Below are 23,452 nucleotides of genomic sequence, written 5' to 3' on the forward strand. Positions count from 1 at the left end.
ATGAAACATGCCGAAATAAGGTTCCTGAAGGTAGTCCACCCATAGTGACAATGGAACAGCCGAGGTTCCTGAAAGCAACCTACCCACAAGTGACAATGGAACAGCCGAGGTTCCTCACGGAGAAAAAAAACTCGTGTGTGGGACCCGAAGTTTAGGTCATATGGATCTCTGAAGTTTTCGGATTGAGCATCTGAACACTTTAGGTCTAGCTGCCGAAGTTCGGATCATACATCTGAAACTTCAGTTCTTGCATCTGAAGTACTTCAGATGTGAGAACCGAAGTACTTCGGATGTGAGAACCGAAGTACTTCAGATGTGAGAACCGAAGTACTTCAGATGTAAGAACTGAAGTTTCAGATGTATGATCCGAACTTCGGTAGCTAGACCTAAAGTGTTCAGATGCTCAATCTGAAAACTTCAGAGATCCATATGACCTAAACTTCGGGTCCCACGCACGAGTTTTTTTTTCTCCGTGCTGAAAGCAGCCTATCTGGTGTTCCTGAACCATCAGTTTCTTCAGAAAATCAGCGGGCAGGCGAACAGCCCCACGTCAGAGAAGCAGACCCCCCTCACTCCTCACCCAACCTCGATGCAAACATAGCGAACATAGGCAGAAAACGAAAAGAAGTACGAGAAAATTTAAAAGTCCAAGCAAAAAAAATGAAGCAACAATCCGATGCAAAGCTCGCCTCTGTCTCTGTCGGAAAGACAGTTTTAGTTCCTATTCCTGAGGTAGACCCCTGTCGCACTGACTCTCGAAACATCACAGCCGTCGTAATGGAGAAGAAGGATGGTTTTTACAAGCTTGGTGCCCCTCAAGGCATAATTCGATGTTTGTACTATCCGCCGAATTTAGTTTCGCGCAGAGTCTCTGGTGACTATTTAGCGACGGCGCGGCGCGTTGCCTGATAACGATAACGCTCTCATGAAGACGCACTCCTTCCTCTGTGAGTGTCGCACAGTTTACATTTGATTTGGAGCGGTCTATGCGCGAAACTAAATTCGATCTCAGTTCACTCCGTGTGCGTCCGACCTTGTTCCTCTTTCGCCAGTCATTCAAAAAGGAACAAGTTTACGGCATGCCTCAATTTCAGGGGGTCAAGGAATGCAGAAATGTAACTTCAAGCAGAAGTGTACAACGAAGCGCTGCTCTTGCCGGGCCCAGAACCTGCTTTGTGATTCGCGCTGTCACAATTCTCAACCCTGCACCAACAAATAGGTGAGTACTTGCCATCCTTTTTTTAAAATTTGTTTCTTCTTGTTTTTGTTTTATTATTGTTTTATTTTTTTGTTTTTACGGGGGTTTCCCGTAAAAACTTCCGCAAGTTCATGATTTTTTCCGACGATGCCCGATCGCCCTTGGTCAAAAGGGACGATGCCCGGGCATTTTCGATTTTGCTTCGCGATCCCGTACATTGCCCGCCCACTTCAAGCGGTCCTTGGCCCGCGCCCTATAGACGTTGCCCATAATAGCATAAATATCATTCTATGAAATTGACGTGTCCTCCGTGAGAACATAAACTAGGAGCGGTGATTGTAAAACACAGCACAGTGAAGATACGTGGTTTCACACTTTAGCCATTGATATATTCTGCCGTGCTAAGGAAGAACGCCGTATGAACATACGAGACTTGCCAAATTCCCCTTGATAAAACATGTATTTTTGACAACATTTACGCATATTTTTCCTCGAAATTTTCAGATATTTTAGATTAAATTGCCTACAAAATTATCTAAACATTTTGGAAAATAATATTCGCAATTTTCCCAGTAAATTCGGTTTTTATTGGAGGAAACTTGGCAACGTCTAAAGGGTTTTACGGCATTCTTCCCTCGCACGGCAGTGCTGTTACTCCGATTTTTCCTTCATCTTACGGCACATTTAGCTATTGACTCAATCACATATATGTTCTCTCTCTTTTCGTCGCTTCTCTGACTTAAGGGCGTACCTAAATTTCCACGTCCAATTTAGCCTTCGGTTACATTGCAATCCATGCTCTCTTGGGCTCATGCTATATTCAAGTTGAACCCTTATGTTAGAGAAGCGAAGTTTTAATCGACTGATTGTGAGACAAAGCATTCAAAATTTGTGCGGCTCAACTCATGTCCGAATCAACCAGCATGGCGTGGCTAATTTAAATAAATGATTCACTTGCTCGAAGTACAGGACAAGTTAAAAAAAGAACAAATAATATCTCTAAGTTTAAACTCTTGAGCAGCAATCCAAATTTTATGTTCTCATGCTCTTATGTTCTCTTCTCTGTTCTTATGCTCTGATCTACCTCGAGTTCATGTGAGTCATGGCTCCGACAACTATGGCTCAAGGTAAATTACTCTTGAGGCAGACTTCTTTGATTTAATTCTTTATTTAGATGTTGCGGATATTACGTTCATGCTTGCAAATATCATTTGACTGCAGCGAGTTTCAGAATAATTAATCATACGCGAGATCAGAGGTTATAATTTAAAAAAACGAATATACATTGAAATAGCTGTACCGATAAAAAAAATTAGAACAGACCATTTGGACTGAATTTTGCAATTTGGAACTATAAATTCTGGCCCGGTTTAAAAACAACGTAGGTGCCATTAGTTTCCTTATGCACATAAGTGTTTTTTAAGATGAGCAAGAATTTATAGTTCCCAATTACAAAATGCAGTCCATTTATTTTCTATCTTTGATTTTCACAAAAAAAAAAAAAAATACTTGGATCGGGGGCCCTGCTTACCCGTCCGTTGCACACTGGATCGAGTCAATCAGAGAGGTCGGACATACAATTTTAGACTATAACTGCAAATTTTGATGCTTATTTTGTCACATTTTAAATTTCAATTGGTGCTCGTAGAGGAAAATTGTACGAGGAAATCAATAGGATCATGTTTAGAAGCTCAAAGATTTGTATAAACGGAGTTACAAGCGTTTAAAAATTCCAAATTTTATCCGACCTCTCTTAATGATTCGATCTACTGTGCGTCACCGCCCTGCCCCACACCTTCCTCCTAAAATAGACTACTTTTTGCGATTAATTAGGAACTACATAATCTAGATATCCGTAAAAAAAACTTATGCGCATGGGGAAACTAAAGGCAAATACGTGCTTTCTAAATTGAGAAAGAAATTGTAGTTACTAATTGCAAAATATAGTCCAGATGAAAAATCGAGATGGGCTACGACCCTATGTCTGGGAGGAAGCCGTGACCAATGGAAACTGTAGAAAAAAAACATCGACCTCGATTTGGCAAACTCGTTCGATTATGAAGTAGGTCTCGCAATATTGTATCCCCGTATCAAATTCATTAGTTTTCTTTTTGCGGATGTTTGACCCCAAAATAATGTTCTGATATTTCCCTCCCCCCTTTCCTCAACGATTTTCCATGACCAATCTAACGTTGAGCCATTTTTTATTGAGTTTCTTTCGTCCTATCTTCCGTTATGTAACGATCGTGGTCGTTGTTTTGGAGTAGTGGCGAGGCGTGAATGATCGATTAACGATATTTCCCCATTTGAGCTATGGTAAAGAATCGATCATTAGGGTCTTTGCTGCGAATACCCTAATGTTCGATCCTTTTTCATAGGTTTAAATGGTAGATCAACCGATATATCGCAAATCACGCCACGCCACTGCTTTGGAGGCCACATTGGAAGTAGTTAAATTTTAAAATATAAATTAGAATCAGGAGGGAGAAAGGAAAAGGTAGAAATGCTGGCTGCAAATTAGTGATAAAATTAACAATCTCTAAGATTCAGTCTTAATGATGGCGGCACTTTAGTTCGATATTAGATATTTTTTCGTATCAGTCGGTTTGATCCCTTGTGATTTTTCACGCCTGGTCCAGTTGTGCGATTGTGCGTGCAGGAAACGTTTTTCATTGACAGTGAAATTTTTAAAGTTTTTTTTTTAAGTTTATGAAAAACCCTGTGATTTTTAAGTCGTCGGCTTCGGCTTATACATCCCATTTCATTTCCCTTTGATAAATTCGACATTTTGGAACTTTGAAGACAGTTTATTTCTACTTCATAATAACTACGGTAAGTTGACATAAGTTTTTTGTGTTTACAAAAAAAATATTTTTCGTACATTAATTCTATCAAGTCGATAGATTCGGGCAATCCTTTTTTATATTTTCTTACTAAGGATACAAGCAAAAAACTATTCTAAATCAAGTCATGTATTTGAGGACAATACACTAATATTAGACAAATCGTTACATTTATCCTCTGTAAGTTGTTATTGAAAACTTTCTCTCCTAAATCATCCCAAATGAGTCCGCGCGGTATCCGCAGACACTTGACTTTTACATGGCACGCTCATATTAATTTATTGTTATTACACTGCTGTGATAAGGTAAAACCCCGTATGAGCCGTCAGACGTTGACAAATCTCCTTTGACAAGTCACGAATTTCCAAGAAAATTTTTAAATATTTGTCTTCCAATTTTTCGGGAAATTTTGTGCGTAGTTCAATCTGAGGTGTCTGAAACTGAAAAGGGAACATATTCATATCTTTCCTCTAAAATAAATAGTTTATCACTGTTAATGTGGCAACATTGAAATTTTCCTACGGCGTTTTTCCTTAGCACGGCAGTGTAGTGTGTTAAGGAGGGGGGGGGGGGGGGGGGTTACGCAGTGATATCGAATGATGCCGCATTCCCCCGATGGAATATTTTTTAATAATAAAGTTTATGAATAATACTCATCTTTAGTAGTCTCAGAAACACTTTGATATATTACGAATGAAATTATTTTAAAAAATTAAAAAAAAAAAAACACTCGCTAATTTTTGAAGAAACTTCAAGAAAAAATCCGAGGAAATTTGGCAACAACTACATTTTTAAACGACGTTTTTCCTCAGCACGGCAGGACAGTACGTGCGTTGCATAATGAATAAGGATTTTAATTATGTAAAATAGAAAGGAAAGTTTAAAGTTGTGCTCTCGACTTCCAAAAATATTTTTCTCTTTTAATTTTAAAGAAACTCACGCCCAAACCTTTTTTATGAAATGATGAAGAGAATCTGTCCATTGAATTGTAAATGTCGATATTCTTTATCCTTTTTTTCCGCGCGGTTACCTGCGTACTGAGTTGAACTACTGCCATTTTTTTCGAGCTCAAAACTTCTTGCAATGAGACAATAAAGTTCTGTTTATACACCACTAATTAGTTTATTAACTTAGACCGTACATAGTTGCCATGTCTTTTGTATGCCGATGTATACTTCTTGTTTTGGCATCGATTTAGAAATGTAATGCATCACCTTTCTGCAAAATTTTTACCTGCACACGGAGAAAAAAACTTCGTACGTGGGACCCGAAGTTGAGGCCGTATGGATCTCTGGAAGTTTTCGGATCACGTGTCTAAAAACTTGAGGTCCACCTGCCGAAGTTTGGGTCAGACATCTGAAATACTTCGATATATACCGAAGGGTTCGGGCCACACATCTGAAGTACTTCGTTACATACCGAAGTGCCTCGATGTCTGACCCGAACATCGGCAGCTCGACCTCAAGTTTTCGGATGCGTGATCAGAAAACTTCAGAGATCCATATGACCTCAACTTCAGGTCCCATGTACAACGTTTTTTTCTCCGTGTTATGAAAATGATACCTATCTAGTGTAGAAGGCTTGATGAAATCCGCACCTCTTGTAATTTGGGTGGCATTGACCAGAAGCAATCTAACTACTTTTTATGTTGCCTACTTTCTTCTCATATTTTACGTCTTCAACTGAAAACCATGATAAATACATGAAACTTCACCTAAATATACGCTAGAATATGCATATTGGAAAATATTTTTAAATTGCAATACAGAACGTTGCCTAGGTTTTCTATCAAATTATAAGATGTAGAAATGAATTAGACGACATTTAAAATATTTGAGCTCATTTCTGTTAAAACCGTCCAAATTAAGGTGAACCTTTGTCAAAAATAAGCGACTGTCGAGAAATCAAACGTTAGCTGAAAATACTGAATCCACCTCAAATGTTCAGTTTTCGCGGCAAAACGAGACTGTCAGTTTCAAAGACAGGTTTTAGCTAGCAGTTTTTAGAAATGCCTTTTTTGAAAGCATAAATAAAACTTTAAACTAGATGGGGAAAAAGGAGGATATTGAATCTATCTAATCAAATTGACCGGACAATATGCTCTCGAATATTTGTATATTTGATGAAGGGTTTTCAAAGACACTTCCCGAGAAGATTAATTTTCTGGACAAGACGGTTCCTTTTTATATTATAAATTAAACAATAACAATTATCCACAATAATATAACTGTTACACACACAAATTCATTCGATCAGTCGATGTTTGTTTACTTTCGGTGTGAAAAAATGGAGCGCTCGATTTTAACAAAAATTGCTGATTACTTAGCTAAAGGAGGTGAAACAAAGATCGGAACGCTTGAAATTCCCTGAACTTGGATTCCAAAGTTCAAGGCTCTCTCAGATAATGTCTCCGTTATTTTGAAATTGTTGGCAACATCGCTGAAAATCTCACTGACTCATTTTTATCACACGACGTCGCTCGTCTGGCGTAAGGGCGCATCTCGATTTTCGCATGAGCCCCAGAACGCATGGATTTATATGCAAAACAAGGATCATGCGTAAGTGGAGATACGCCCTTACGTCAGAAGAAAGACGATGGGGCAGGTCATCCACGCTACTGTGAAAAAACCGGATGAAAAAATTTAGAGGATTAAGAGCTTACACTCTTACTTGGAATGGACTTTTCAAGGTTACCTCCATCTAACTCTGAGATCTAACAATGTTTTTATCGTCTTGCCGTTTTTCTTTACGTTCCACCTTCTACTGATTTATATTTTACTAGTGCTGGTTTATAAAACGCGAAAACGGCTCATCAAAAAGACGACTGTCTTCAGAATAAAAAAGAAAAAAATATCGCGCGAAAGTACTTCATTACACAATACTGATTCACATTCACTTAATTTCGTCTACCAACAATCCCTGATGCATGGCTCATTCGTTTTTTTAGCTCGTTAATTAGCAGTCTTCGAAACACCTGTCCGTGCACGTTAGAACAGTTTCGTTTTGTTCGTTGTGTGATTGCGTTTGGTTTGCGGCACAAGTGATTTTTATCATCCCAGGACCCCTTTTGGATTAACTATCAAATAGTAAGTACAGCTACAAATAAATTTATATCCTAGTGTAGGTGATGGTGCACAAATAGTAAGGTAATTGCAGTCTGTAGAGCTATAATTATAAATAAATAAATAAGGTTTCAGTCATTTCTTTGCAGAGTTAATTGAAAAAAAAACAACAATTGAGGGGCTATATTTTGTGAAAAATTCGCTCCCAAATTCCAATTTTTGAGCATCAAAAAGTCAGTTTGAACTTTCTCTCCGCCACAAGGTTCCGCATGTAATTTCGAAACTTCAAACACGTATTGCCCGAAATAGCAAAAACTTCACTTATGCCCCTTGTCTTCCAAGCCCTTTAATTGTCACATTTAATACCAAAAAAGGCAAATGTAGGGCCTTCGGAGGCAGACTCTGTCATTATCACCACGGCAAAGTTATCAAAACAGTAAGTTTCTTTATTTTATATCTTCCGAACAGATAGACGTGATTTAGGTGGATCGACATAAAGGACGGGTTAAAAACAATCTCAGCTTTGAGACAAGCTCAAGATTTTAAAAATTTATTGTGTGACGCGCGAGAAAACCAGTGGCGAGGCGTGAATGATCGATTATCAATATCCCCCCCATTTGAAGCTGTGGTAATGAATCGATTATTAAAGTGTTCGTTGCGAACATCCTGTTTATTTATTCTTTACCATAGGTTTAAAGGGCAGATCAATCGATTAATCGCAAAGTACGCCACTCCATCGGAGAAGACTTGAATTTACTGGGACTTCCTCCCATCACTGCGTGTCAACCTCCCAATCTTGATCGCACCGAAGGTTCTAACTTGGTCTTTAAAAACGAAGCTTCTTGAAAGTCTAAAAGTTTAATTTATTTTATTATTTATTTGGATCCTTATGATCTCAGCTTCATTTCGGTGTATTGATTGAACATTTTCATTAACCGGTTAGCGAAAAAATCAGATTTTCTATAGCCAGTTATATAAAAAACGCGTGCCCGCTTTCAAACGCGATGCCAGATTGCACATACCTACTGCAAAATTTCCCGCTCTGTCGGAGAATATATGGACGTATTTCTACCAAACGGAACTGTGTGCATTATGACGTGAGCCCTGTTATGCACATATGCTTATGGGGCTTAGGGCTCATGTCTTAATGCAAATCCGTTTGGTAGAAATACGTCCATATTTTCCCTAACAGAGGAACAAATCGAAAGTGTGAGTTCGCAACCATGTATCTCGGTTTGCGACGTTGCAGACGTCCTGTTATACCGTATTTTTTAAATAGAAAACTGTTCAACTGTCATTCTTAATAGCTCCCGTTATTTTCTTTCTCTGCAAGAAGAGAATTCTGCGAAAATTTCGAGGAACGTTGTCGATGTGTTCTCCTTTAAAAAAGCAAAAAAGGAGCGCAGATTTTCAAAAATTGCAAGAGAGATACGTAATTGCAGACGTACACCGTTGATATGTTGATAGCGGAGATATGATAATGTATGAGAACATATGTTCCACAAGTCTTCCAAAAATCAAGCACAAATATGAATTTGTTAAGATTCACCAATTTTTTTTTAGGAAATTTTGTGTTGGCGGATTCCTGCATCAAAATTACTGAATCCAAGGTGCGCCCCTGTATAAAGATCGTCAAAAAAATCTGCATTTCTCGCTGTCTGGTTAATCAGAAATACTGACCCAGTACATTAAATTAAAGCTGGAAAACCGTATTTATTCGCTGAATTTACTGTTATTACTGTCTGATAACGTTGAAACCGTGATCTTACGAACGAAAGAGAGAAAAGAAGAGACAAATACATTAAAATCTGTCTTCATCATTTAAAATCTGAAATAAAAAAGATTCTTTAATGCCTTGATATAAATTTGAATATAGTGAGATAGGAAAAATTTAATCAGAGAACCTTGATAGCTGGATACAATTCATTTTGAAAAATCACTGGGTGCCCCGTGGTGTAAACACAAGCAGCACAAGATGAAGGAGTCAGAGCTAGACAGGTTTAATTACATTGCGACGTCGCAAAGTTTCGCTCAATCGCAAATTTCCTTATTTATGAATGAATGAGTGCATTTTAAATATGAATTTTCCTGAAATTTTAATCAAATCACCGAAAAAAGAAAAAAAGCTCTACTTATCCAATTTATGTGTCGTTAATTGTTACAAAAATCTGAATTACAAGAACATTTGAAAAACGAGCCATACTATAGCGTGTACAGTCTGTTGACGTATTTTTTTTGAAAAGACAGCATTTCCTTCAAATCCATCCTAAGCGGAACTTTATCATTTGACAAAATGCCTTGTGGACTGGAGTGACCGCTAGAGCGCCTTCCATGTTTCCATTTGCAACACGCGCGTCCATAGAGTACGAATATTTGCATCAAGGCGTTAATGTCAACATTATTGAATGAGAGTTGCTTTTGTTGATTCAATAGGTTCTTTTTCACTGTAAAGACTTGATTTTCCTATGATTATCCCACAAAGATTGTATATTCAATTTTGTATATCTCAGGGCTCGGCTACTTTCGCGTGAAAATATTTCATCGCGGGATATAATTTTTATAGAGCTGTTGACAGAATGTGGCTATATGAAGTTGTTCAACCATACGTAAATGAGCCAATCTTTCTCCATGTATCCTCTCGACATGCTCGAACTAAACTTTCCTACGCATCTTGATCCCTTTGGCTGTATCTTGGACCTATTGGCATACATAGGGAATTGATATTTTGATAGGTATTCCCTGTCCCAGAGCTTGATAGGCGCAATTTTTCTTTAGGCTTCCGTTTCTACCGGCCGAAGTCATCCTGTTTAGTGCGCTTTAAGCCACTTTATGTTCAGCAGCTTCAGTCAGTATAGGCAAAACAGCATTATCTGGATCGCATTTAGCAGAAAGGAACCAAGATTTACTGGAACTAAATTTAACTGGGCAATTTCATTTTTTACAAGAGAACGGTTGTACGGATTCCTTTGAGAATTTTAAGGAATTTGCTTTGTACCACACAGAAAATGCGCAGAAATTTGCACAAAAATCCGTAAAACCGTTTTCATGTAAAAAATTAAACTGCCAGTTGAATTTAGCAATAGTTGATGTGGCTTGGTTCTTTCTGCTTAACGCGGTCCTTATAGATCCTAAGGCTCTCATTGGCAGTTTGTTTATTCCTCCAAAATTACAAGAAAAAATTAACAGTTTTGGATCAATAGACATTCCAATTAATAAATCTCGCATGAGAATTCGCGCCAGGTCAAAAGGAAATCTTCTTGTTTCAAACGATTTCTCCGGTTGGCTCGACAAGAATTCTCCTCTGGGAATCGTTAGATAGAAATTTTTGCTCGGTGCATCTCATTGATACAACTGCAGAGGCGAATCCAGCAATTTGGCAACATTGGATTCCTCCATTTAAACCTGTGCTAAATAATCGATTCTTGTCGGAGCACCTGGCCCCTCCAAGAATCGATACATTTCCATAGGTTTAAATTGAAGAAATCCGGTATTTCCAAATTCCTGTATCCGCCAATGTACAACTGATACATTATTGATCAATTCTACCCACTTTAAAATGTATTCTTAACTTATTTATTTTATTGCCTCATTTCTTTCGCAGCGGCCGTGGGCGAAAACATGGATATCGAAACATACATTACACCCGAAAGACTTGAGAAAGATGTGGAGCATTTGCAAGATTGGATGTCTAAGGAGCCTCACATGCCGAAAGTCGACGACAAAGAATGGATCATCACGTTTCTGCACCACAACAAGTACAGCCTTGAGAAAACGAAAAAGAAGCTGGAAAACTACTACGCCTACCGGAATAAATACCCAGAGGTCCTCAAAAACCGCGATCCACTCGGTGAATTCCTTTCGAGGTCGCGCAAGCTCTTCAATCTCAGTCTCGCAGATAGACTCACCAAAGATGGAGAGCGGATACTTTTCGGCAGGTATAACTCTAATCAGTGAAGTGGCGTGAATTACAATTTATCGATTGTTATGCCATTTAAACCTATTGAAAAGGATCGAAAAACAGGGTGTTCGCAGCGAACACCTTAATAATCGATTCTTTACCATAGGTTTAAATGGCATAACAATCGATACATCGCAAAGCACGCCACGCCACTGACTCTAATGGAGATGTTGCATGTGTGAGGAATTTGCGATTTGGCGCGTTTCTGCTTGACGCAGTGTTATTAGAGATATGAATGGGTGAGTGTCACCGTATGTAAAAAGACTGAATGAAGGCCAAGAAAATAGAGATGTTGCACGTGTGAGCAATTTGAGATTTGACTGTTGATTCTTACGTAAAAGTTTGCGCGAAACACGATGGTGCCACTGGTTTTCTCTGAAATCAACTCCCAAGCTCAAAAAAGCTTTCAAGTTGAGGCCAAAATGGAGGGGATATCCCACGCTATCCTAAGAGTCCACGTGTACATCAAGCCAAACTCTCCGTGCAAACATAGGGAGCAAACACATTAGCAGGGTTGCCGTGTTTTCAGTTTTGGAGTCCCCACACAAAGTGGCATCCCTGTCAATGTATTTGCTCCCTATCTTTGCATTGAGAGTTCGTCTTGATGTAGAGGTGGACTCTCGGGATAGCGTGGGATATCCCCTTTGTTTCGGCCTCAACTTGAGAGATTTTTTTGAGCTCGGGAGTTGATTTCAGAGAAAACCAGTGGCACCATCGTGTTTCTCGCGAACTTTTACATAAGATTCAACAGTCAAATCGCAAATTTCTCACACATGCAACATCTCTATTTTCTTGGCCTTCTTTCAGTCTTTTTACACGGTAACACTCACCCATTCATATCTCTAATAACACTGCGTCAAGCAGAAACGCGCCGAGTCGCAATCGATTCCCACATTGAACGGTTATACAATTTCTTTTAAACATTTCAGGTGCATGATTTGTTTTACGACACAGAGGAAATCCTCTGATAAAATGTTCAAAAGAAACCAGGGCCGAATTAAGGGGGTGGTCACACGGGCCGCGGCCCATGCCGGCAAATCTATAGGGGGCGGCAAATTTTTCAATTTTTTTAAATGTAGGTATAAAGAAAATTCGGATTTAGAAAAAAAAATTACAAACGAGAAAAGGCGACAACATCTCTAATTTTCTGAGAGTATAGTAATTCCGACTTTTGTCGTCTTTCAGTGATACAAGAGACAGCACCTTTAATTAGTCGCGATAAGAGAGTAACCAAACACGCAATTTGGCCTGGAACGGCGCGACTTACCTAGAGAGAAATGATGACGAGGACTTGAGATGAAAAGGAGAAGCCCTCGATGCGGCGATCGGCATGTAACACATATTAGCGCCTACAAGACTGCACGAATACTTCACGCATTGCATCAAACACAGTGCGATCATTGCGGACAGTGTGAAACGGATAGCGCCTACAGGAATGCATGAATACCTCACGCATTGCGGCAAACACAGTGCGGTCTGCGAGGCACGGCGGCGGAAGTTAAAATCATTAATCCACATTTATGTTCGTTCTTTCATAATTTCTTCGTTCATTTCTTATGAATGGAAGGCCTTGTCCACACAGAGATAGGTTTACGAAACTTAACTTTCGCGCGAAGTTCCGTGAACATTTGCTAGTAGTGTTGACAAGGCTTTCCCAAAAAATGTGTTCAACACCAGTAGACGCGTCTTATGCGCCCCTCCCCCGCTGGCACGTTCATTTGACAGGTTTCATTGATGTTTCAAAACGATTGAGAAGGGGACGGCAAAATACTAGCGGCCCATGGGCGGCAAGTAGGTATATCCGGCCCTGAAAGAATCTACACCACCGTTTTCCAGAAAGGAAAAAATCAATACATTTTTCGATGAAATTTGGCATTAATTGATGTGACTTGGTTCCCTTTTACGGTATGCGGTCAAATTAATGCTACAATAAATTAAGCACAGTATGAAACAATTTACCATGATGAGAGAATGACTTCATTTTTGTAAAACACACTAAGACCATGTATGTCAAATTGTATCTTGCAGTTTGAAAACATATCATCTCCATTCTTTTCAAAATTCTTTCCTCGACAATTCGGCCTCCTATGGTGTAGTGGTTGTAGCGCTAGCTCTATGATCGAGAGGTCCTAAGTTCGATTCCCAGGATTCGCCAGGCGACCCAAGTTGGATGGTCTCAAACAATGGTTGCCTGGGACTGGTTGGTAGGGACGGAGGGAGGATTTGACTAAAGCGCAGGATTAGCCCTTATGGGCTATTTGAAGTAGTGAAAAAAAAAAAAAAAAAAAAATTCGATGCCATCGCCCTATGGATACGTCGAGCTTTAAGTACGTATTCCCTGCTGGATTAAAAAAACTATGAATCGATGGGGAGAGTAAAAAAAATGTGAAATTGTAAATTGCCGCCTATGTTTAATTTTTGGGATTAAATCTATATGCATATGTATTTATTTTTTTATTTTATTTGATATTTCTTATTTTTAAAATTAATTGTTTTATTTATTTACTTATTTGCTTGCGAAAAACTAACAAATTATATTTTCAAATAACTGGAAAAACGCATCTCGCGTGCTGTTATGATAAACATGAAAAAGTTGCCTAGTTGCGATAGATAGCCATGCCCTATTTATAATTAGCGTCTTTCACTCTATACTTCATTTTGTTTACTATATTTTTCTGCTAACTCTATCAGCTATTTCCACTGGTTTTTAAACATTTTTAGCATTTTTTAACATTTTTCCATTTTTGACCAGTTCTCAAGTTTTTAGTTCGCTTTGCCTCTCGATATTTTTCTCCATCATGCATTGTGACAATTCTTTACTGTGATTAACTTGTTTCTGTGTTTCGTTTTAAGTGCTTGCTGAAGATGGGCTAAGCCCGAAATGCATCCAAGCCATTAAACCTTATTCAACAATATGCGTGTTTCGGTATACTTTTTCATCTTTTTCATGTTTTTATTTTTAAACTTAATTTCAGTGAATTTTCATTACTCATCCAAAATAATTTACTCACAATGTCAATGGGGTGTTCTGTCCACTTATCAGAGAAAAAAAAATGTGAAATTTTAGATTGGGAGCTCCCAACAGTGTCTAAGTAAAAATTCAATTGACGAGTGGTGATTCTGAAACGTCATAGTTGATTTTAGTTTAATCTTTATTTATTGTCAAAATGACTTATTGTCTATTGTGCTCTCTAAAACTGTAAATGTATTCAATTTCAGCTTCAACCCAGACACAACCGGTTTCGACATTTGGGAACATATGAAATATGGCTTCATGATCGTTGACACGTTCTACTTAGAGCATGATAGACATCAATACTGCATGTCCATCACAGACTGTCGAAACTTGAGTTACGCTTTCTTCTTGAAGGCGCTTCCTGGAATCAAAACCGGGATCGACATTTTCTTCACAGCTTACTCGGATCGACTCAAAGCCTTTCATATCATCAACGCTCCAGCGGGCGTGGAAAAGGTTTTGAACGGGTTCAAGAGTTTTTTGCCGGCTAAAATCGCTGACAGGTTTTTTGTCCACTCCTCGCCGAAAGAACTGCTCCAGGTAGTTGACGAGAACGTAGTTTGCAGCGATTTTGGCGGCAAAGGCCCGCGCTTGGCTGAATATGACGGTAAATTTTCAGAATAATTTACTCTCTCCTTATAGGAATAGCTTCAACTGGAATATTTAGCAATAGGGAATTACGTTTTTCGGCTATCTATCTATGGCGAAATAAATATCTGCATAGGGTAATTAGTGGCACATTTTGTCGTCCAACTACATTTTGCAATTTTAGAGACAACATAAGTGCGTCCAGTTCCCCTAGGCAGATAGGTGCGCCTATATGGGTAAGCTAGCAATTTTAGTTCCTTATTGTAAAATGCAGACCACTTATTTCACTGCGTGAGTTTCAGAGTATGACCTCTTTTAGTCCACCTCGTAAGACCACGGCTCACAAGATTCAATGACTTGCTACTTGCTAGATAATTGGACTGCACTGTGCAATAAGGAGCCACAGTTTCTAAATCAGTTTAGATGTAGCGTATGTACCATTAGTTTCCCTATGCACATACAAGTTTTCACGAATGAGGCTGAAATTGAAGTTTCAAATTGCAAATGTTGTCCAACTGAAAGTAGGAGCATCAAAGTTGAGCGTAAAATTCTGTTGAGAGGTTGCAATGCAATAGAGCCCATCCAGTATTAGCATCCCTTCTCTTATGGTGCACTGAAGTTAACATACAGGCTATCAAATTTTATTTTCTCACCTATCTCCTCAATTTTTTTCAAATGCATGGGCTACTTACTATCTGTATCCTATAATATTTTGATAGACGTCTGCTTGTTGAATTTGTAATTTTTTATTTTTTTTTTATATTTTCGAAAACAAAAATGAAATATTTAGATCATATGCGTTCCTTTACATTTGAGTATTTTCATTCTTATTCTAATGGTTTTTTTTTCCTTTTCATGTCTCTTCACTTATATTATATATAATTTACAATTTCTCAGAGTACACCGTAAATCTCATGAAAAAACATCGTCAATGGTACCTGGGTCAAGATGACGTCACTACAAACGAAGACCTGAGGCGGAAAACACCAAGTCAAATAGAGGAACTGAAGGGATCTTTCAGAAAACTGGAAGTTGACTAACTTTGTAACTGCGATTTGTTCCTGTTTTTCGGTTGCTGACACGCCGTTTCTGTTTGTTACAATATTTTTTACAAAGTTAAACGTGAGGGAGGAAAGAATTCTACAAGTTGATCATTGATAACTGGACTACATTTTGCAATTTGGAACTATAAATTCTAGCTCGATTTAAAAACAACGTATGTGCCATTAGTTTCCCTACGCACATAAGTGTTTTTCCAGAAGATCCAGAATTTATATTTCCAAATTGCAAAATGCAGTCCAACTATAGTGCTTAGTTTGCACCTCAAATGATAGAGATGTTTTTCTTTAAAATGCAAATATCACTGTAAATAAATGAAGGTTTTTTTGGATCTAATTTCCACGTCATCTTGGAAAGCATATTTTATGATTTATCAAATTGTTGTAAGTGTTAATCCTGTTATACTAGTCCATTCGTCCTTTTTTCTTAAATATACTTTTTTTATATAAAAAAGTTGGTGTTATTGTTCCGACATTGTGCCGTCCCCGTGTAAAAAACACACAGATACAGTTTTTTTTCTTCATTTGAACGGTTTTGGTAAACATTACCTTTGGGAAGAGACAATGGAGAATTTGCATTAAAAAAAATTGTATTGCTCTATCTTGGAGCACTAATGAGCTGAGGTTGAAGTATTTTCCATATTTTTTTTCTGAACTGGGAAATTATAGAAAAATAGATTTGAAAGTCAGAATATGTGCCACCTTGTAATGTAATTTGACTGCAATTCCCATTTATACGCATGTAATTTAGCAGATGTATTTAGCAGATTTAATTTGTCATATTTACTGAAATAATTGTTCAATTTTGAAACCAAGGATATCATCGTGTTCAGTTCTCATAGTCATTTCATTTTAAACGTGAAATTTACAACATTACAGTCACCTTCAAAATTCTTCATTCGCTTTATTTGAGCAGCAACACTTAACCTCACGTTAAAAAATTTGAAGGCACGACTGTTGGTCCAACCCAATTTTCCTCTGAAAGTTACAGTCCCAAATAAACTTTAAAAAAAAAAAAAAAAAAAATACAATGCGTCATATCCGCACAAGAGAAAGAATCGGATTACTTGACTTTTTGATGGGAGAAATTGCACAAAAATGAGCGGTTTTTTTTTTTTTTTTTTTTTTTTTTTTTTTCAAAATTCGCCTTCATCGCCTTGCTTTTTTCGAAGTCTGCTTGCTGTTCCTAGGAATCAATTGAAGGCTTTCGAAGTCACCTGAAAAATATGGAAATCGATGAACACATTACACCAGACAGACTCTGTCAAGACGTCCAACATATGAAAGACTGGATGGACAAAGAACCTCACCTACCAAAAATTTCGGACGAACAATGGCTCATGACGTTCATGCATCACAACAAGTACAGCCTGGAGAAGACAAAGAAGAAGCTGGAGAATTATTTCTCTTTCCGCAACAAGTACCCTGACGTCCTGAAAAATCGAGACCCTCTCGGGGACGATGTAGCACTAGCAAGAAGAGCGTTTAATTGTAGTCTCTCCGAGAAACTGACAAAAGATGGAGGACGGATTCTCTACAGCAGGTACCGATTTTTCTCAATCGTATAATATTATCACTGCTCTACATTAGAGTACCTTTATAGACAGAGTATGGCCATTCGTATCTTTTTACTACAGGAAAACTGTTCCGCTTTTTGATTGGTCAACGAGTTTTTAGGCTTCATGATGCTCTTAGGGCCGTAAATGAACAAACAAAATGGCGGCTCACCTTAACATCGATAAGAAGCTAAATTTCACAAAAATCTCAATTATGCGTCAGTAACAATTTAAACTGGCATATCTACGAATAGCACACGAAAAATACATGAAAACATTGTTAAATCGCCTTTCACCTTTATCACAGGAGGATGTAAGATGTGCATAACCTCAATCTTGCTTGCTGATAACAGCCATCTTGTTTGTTTATGTACGGCCCTAAGAACATCGTGTCAGCCTATTTTCACGCGACCAATGAAAAACCGGAACAGAAATGGCCATACTCTGTCTATAAAGGTACTCTACTCTACATCAATATCATCATTTATTTTTTTCTTTTATTTTGACCCATTTTTGCTCTGAATGGCGCACCATTCGGGTTTCGACGAGGGCTGTCGAAGCCCCTAGAGTGAGTTAAGACAATGTGAATCCATTTCTGATTGGTTACCGTATTTTTTTTATTAATTTTTTTATTTATTAACAAAATCTTATTACATTAGTTCTAAGATTAGCTTTACGCTTAAGTTAAAATCTATGTAATGAATGCCCCGTAAGGGGCAGTGGTACATTTTTAATTTAATAATAATAATAAAAAAAACCGTATTTTACGCCTCCTCAATATCACAAACGGGAATAAAGATTACATTTTCACCAATTGCAAAGATTACAGTCTGGAATGGACCGAGGAATTACGGGTTCAACAAGGAACAAGCGGAATGAGAGAAGGGACGGATAAAGGAATTTGAGAGTGAGCCGATCAAAGATTACGAAAAACGTTCAATATGTGTAATCTTTATTCCCGTATACGACTCCATGAGGGGGTGTTGTCTCAACTCTCAGTATAAAGGAACTCTAGAAGCCCTCGTCGAAGCTAGTGAGAAAGTGCATCTGCTTCTTTTACCCCAAAGTCCCACTCTTGAATTGTTTTTTAATAGCCCCTAGTTAGTGGCACATCACTAGGAGGAGAATAAAGACATAAATATTTTTAGCGGAAACATGAGGTAAACCGTCACTTCAAAATGAAACCCCTATGTTCTGAAATAGAGATTGCTAGACTCGCAATTTGCACCCCCCAAAATGTCTTTTTTTTATACTTCTTCCAACAAGCTATCACAAAACAGAGACTGCTTTTGATTAGAGAGGCCCGGGCCCTGAATCATTTTGGCTCTATCAAAGAATATCTTTCACGAGGAAAAATTTCCCGTCGGATCAATAGAAATCCCAATTAATGATTCCCGGACATGCATTCTCGTTAAATAGGGACAGGCCCGCCACAAGGGGGGGGGGGGGGATACTGGGTCCTTGGTACCGGGGCCCGGGCCCTGGAGGGGCCCGTGACGCAGGTGACAAACCACTACGAATTCATGTGTAACCCTTTGTCTCGTAGGGAAAAGTGAAAAAAATTACCCTAAAAATTCCGCAAAAGGTGAATAAAGTTTCAAAAACACGCTAGGGCACTATAAAATTTTTCTTACTTTTTTAGAGATTTTCAAGATTTTGAGTATATGTAGAATGATATTTTTAGTAACTGCTGTGTTTCATTTTCTTCCGTTGTCGGATGCTAAGAGGCTCCTTTCTGGGCATCCTCGACTTCAATGGCTTAACTCCTTTGCCATAGACGTACGAAAGGGGAGTCCAGGGGGGCCTGCCTCCCCATAGAATTGAAAATTATCATCTGCCCCCTCAAAAAAAAATTTATAGATGTTTTGAATGCAACAATTCGAAAGTTTTTGGTGATGAAAGTAAGCAAAAAGGCGTAATTATTCTGCAGAAATTGATGGAAAATCTCCATCATAAGAGCTTCATAATGCGTCCAAATAGATTTAAAATTTCAAAAATTTCTCGGGGGAGGCCCCCCGGACCCCCCCCCCCCCCCCCCCCTGTGCTAGGGGCCCGGGCCAGAAAATTGGTACCAGGGCCCGAGATGGGATGTGGCGGGCCTGAATAGGGAATCTCTTGTTTCAAACGATATGTTTGTTATTTCCAAGAGATGTACTCTTGCTTCAAAGAGATTTCCAGTTGACTGAACTAGAATTCTCGACCGGGAATTATTTACAGTAAAATTTTTCTCCACTTTTCGGAGATTGGAACATCTCCAAAGTTTCATTTTCCTGTCTGTAAAGTTCTAAGTAAAGGAAAGTGGAATTGTCGCTATTGGTACACCCTGATGGATGCAGGTACTTTTTATGACCGGCAACTTCTTACATCTGCAGGTTCAACGAAGACACCAGTCTTTTCAACGTCACGAACCACCTGAAGCGGCTGTTCATGATCGTGGATTTGTTTTACCTGGAGCATGACCAACATGACTCCTTACATTCCGTCACCGACTGTCAAAATCTGAGCTACACGTATTTCCTCAAAGCGCTCTCGGGAATCAAGACCGGGATGGACATTTTCTTCACAGCTTACTCGGATAGACTCAAAGCTTTTCATATCTTCAACGCTTCGCCGGGTTTAGAGAAAGTTTTCAACGGGTTCAAAAGTTTTCTGCCGGCTAAGATCGCCGATAGGTTTTTCGTCCACTCTTCGATTGATGAGCTGAATCGAATTTTGGGCGAAGATGCGATTTGCACTGACTTCGGCGGGAAAGGCCCCTCTTACTCTGAATGTGACGGTGAGTTATAAGTTTTTAAATCGGTCGAAGTTAAGTCCTTATTACGTCGTTCGTGTTCAAAAAATGGAATTATGCAGAGGAAAAAACGTTTTATCAATTTTTAACGACTCGCATAAATTTTCTTTTCTTTTATGCGTGCCTGATACGGTAATGGCTGGACAAACAGGACTTACCTATCGACGGTCAAGCTGCAAAAATGCGCATCTCGGTTGCGGTATTTCAAAATCCTCGCTCCTATTTTATTTTCTAAAAATGAGACCGAACCAATATCTCATTTTTAGTTTGAAGTTTTTACAGAATATCCTTTAGAGAGAGAGGAAATCACTGAAATTTTCAAGAAATAACGTTCTTTAGTTTTCTATGTGAAAAATAAAGTATGTCAGGAAGTCTGCAACACCGCAAACCGAGATACACATTCCTGTAGTTTAACCATCGCTATGCCCTAGTCAAAGAAAAGAAAAAAATATCATACTTAATAATGCACAAAATATCTGATGACGTGTCAAATAGCTGAAATAATGTTCTCACGAGTGTTTAATGAGCCATCCTTCAAAATTCTCCTTAGTTTGCATTTACTTATGAGAACATTTAATTGTAGAATTGTGAGGTTTTTCTATGCAGTGACCTAGAAAGGTAATTTTGGTTTCAGAATAGAGTACTCTAAGTTCTCAAAAATATCAGGAGTGAAACATGCCGATTTTGAAACTTCTGCTTAGTGTGCATTGAATTAATAAGCAAATTCAAGGTTTAGGTTTAGAGTCACTTCCTTTAAACCTCAAAAAATTTGAAAAAAGAGACAGTTGCCTCTGGACAATAAACCCTTTTGCTTCCAAATAATGAGTTTAAAGCGTAATGGCTGCATTCAATTTATTAACAAATAACTGTCAATGTTATCTCTGTTTAACTCTAATGAGGGGCTTAAAGTACAAGGTGCATACATGCAGTTTTTGCAGTTTCTAAGTTATATTTTTCTCGATTTAGAATGTTTAACACAGGGTATTTCACGAAAGTAACCATAAATCCAAACCGTTAACATAAATCCAAAACTATGCTCAACTTATTTTTTTCCCCAAAATACTACTTTGTGCGTTTCTGTTAAACTTGGTACATTTCGTCACTTGGCTGATAAAAGGGCGTGACAACAATTTTGGATGAGCCCGGGAAAGCATTGAACTGTATGGATGACAGGGTTCATTGCGAAGTTCAGCTACTACTTTCTGTCAGGAAGGCGACAATTTGATCAGATATTTAAAGATGCTATCTTCTCAAAGCTCTAACGTGTATCTCATATATTATTTAGTTTGCATAAGTTTCATTGGTTTAATCGGTTACTAATTTTTTTTACATAATTGCTTTCAGAATACACCACGAAATTGATAGAGAAACATCGTAAATGGTTTTTGGAACAGGATGACATTATCGTAAACGATCAATTACGGCGAAAGACGAACAACCATGTCGAAGAAATGAAAGGGTCCTTTCGGAAAATAGAAGTTGACTAAGGATCCTAGCTTAAATTCCACGCATTTAATTTTCTTTGTTTTTTTGCCATTTTCCTAGTTAAAAGACGAGAATATTGATTGTATTGTTTTCTTTAGAGGAGAGTGTGAATTATTACCTCTCAGGCAATCAAAGTCGTTGAAACTTCATACTCAAAAGCTGTGATAACGGAGGGATGTTTAAAGTTTTTCATAATTTTTCCAACAATGTGCAAGTCAAATTAGAAATTAAAGAAGAAAACAAGTTATAGATTTTTACTCATACTTATTGCTGCTCAAAAATCAATGTGCCATCCACAATCCACATGACTTAGATTTTACGTAAAAATGTTCATTCTTCAACCTATCTTGAGTGTTTTCATCATATAGACCAAAATAAACTCATTTGTGTCAAAAATGTCAAAGCTTTCTCCTTTCTTTCATTTTTAATGAGAAAACTCACACCAAGAATGTCACACTGCTCAACTTTTTGAAGGGAAAATGTTGATAGATAAAATAAAGATTGGTTGCCCTTCAGGAAAAAAATATCCTGAAATACTCTGAATTTAACAAAGATCACAGACCACAAGATGATGAAATGTATGATGAATGACGTAATCATTGAAATTACTGCCATCACTCTCTTGTAGATGAGCATCAGAAAGTCTCATTGTATCGCACAAAGAATAATGGGACTACCATTTGTGATTCGGAGCTACAATTTCTAGCTCATCCGTAACAAAACACTTATATGTATAGGGAAACTAATGGTACATGCGCTGTCTCTATACTAAACTAGAAATTTCAAAGATATTATTCCCTTATTCCAAAGAAAAATACAATCCAACAATTTTCGGAATATTTAATGTTTATCTTACCAAAATTTAGCAACGTCAGAATGTTCGTACGGCGGAATTCTTCGTTTCTCAGATGTAACTATGTAAAGGAATATCTCGATTTTCGCATGAGCCCCAGAAGGCGTTGATTAATATGTGGAACAGGGCTCATATAGAATTGAGATACGCCCTTGCGCCTGAGGAACGACGAATTAAGGCCCTGACACCAACAAATACGCGGTGCGGAGCATCAAGCGTGAAATTAGCGTACATTGCCGTAGGAATGAAGATCTGGTCACATTTCGGCGGTAAAACTCCCAAACCACGCGTATCATTTTGCCGATGTTTTATTTTTCGAAGAAAAGCGAATAAAAATCATTCCTTGAGGTTTTCACGGATTTTTTTTTTTGCACAGAGAACAATAATCATAGAAGTTTGCATTGACAGTGGGTGGTTTTTCATTTAAAAATTAAGAATGACAGGAAGTCTGCTACGTCGCAAACCGAAATGCATGGTATGGGGATCTCACCGTGATGTACACCGAGGAAAAAGTAGCATAGACTTAAATTCAATCGTTTTTGTGCACCAGGAGATGGGCTCACGGGGGCAGAGATAATCGCCAATAATCAACAAAGAAATAAGTCATCAGGTCAAAAATTTAAAACGTAGCAATAGATTTAAGCCATTCTGATTCCGACCGATTTAAATTTCACATGGAATTTTTTAAGCTCGAATAATACTTTGTTTCCGTGACTAGAAGGCACTGACTATACATACTAACATTACGCTAATTTACGCACCTATTTTTTGTCATGCAGCAAACACATGACTCACCTCAATCTCTCTTTTAACTCTCTCTCTCTCTCTCTTCTTTTCTTCCTCCTCTTCATTATTTCATTCCTTTCTCCATCCACTTGCCGAGTATCAGCCTTGGCAATGAAAAGCCGCTGAACTGATAACCTGAGATTCTCACTGAAGGTCACACGGACTTCTCGTGTGTTACTTTTTCCACACCATCGTCACGGTACCCACAACACTGTAGGATTCATGAAAACACTGGGTACCTGAGTCTGCAGTAAGGTG

At 38.2% G+C, this 23,452-nt stretch overlaps 1 protein-coding gene across 3 annotated transcripts; it reads left to right on the forward strand.

The window, feature by feature from the left end:
• Positions 1–217: 217 nt before the first annotated feature.
• On the forward strand, positions 218–23,188 carry LOC109038701 (retinol-binding protein pinta). 3 transcript variants are annotated; one of them, XM_019053869.2, is made up of 5 exons: positions 3,699–4,030; positions 6,989–7,127; positions 10,705–11,038; positions 14,281–14,684; positions 15,563–16,797. In XM_019053869.2, the coding sequence occupies exons 3-5, from the start codon at positions 10,722–10,724 to the stop codon at positions 15,703–15,705; spliced, it is 864 nt and encodes a 287-aa protein (XP_018909414.2). In that variant the 5' UTR covers positions 3,699–4,030; positions 6,989–7,127; positions 10,705–10,721; the 3' UTR covers positions 15,706–16,797. The 3 variants fall into 3 exon arrangements, with proteins under 3 accessions (XP_072157647.1, XP_018909414.2, XP_072157646.1); XM_072301546.1 differs by lacking the exons at positions 3,699–4,030; positions 6,989–7,127; positions 10,705–11,038; positions 14,281–14,684; positions 15,563–16,797 and adding exons at positions 218–1,219; positions 16,914–17,266; positions 19,652–20,055; positions 21,415–23,188; XM_072301545.1 differs by lacking the exons at positions 6,989–7,127; positions 10,705–11,038; positions 14,281–14,684; positions 15,563–16,797 and adding exons at positions 16,914–17,266; positions 19,652–20,055; positions 21,415–23,188 and having other exon boundaries at positions 3,700–4,030.
• Positions 23,189–23,452: the final 264 nt, after the last annotated feature.

This window comes from Bemisia tabaci, chromosome 6 (assembly GCF_918797505.1).
Source record: "Bemisia tabaci chromosome 6, PGI_BMITA_v3".
NCBI lineage: Eukaryota > Metazoa > Arthropoda > Insecta > Hemiptera > Aleyrodidae > Bemisia > Bemisia tabaci.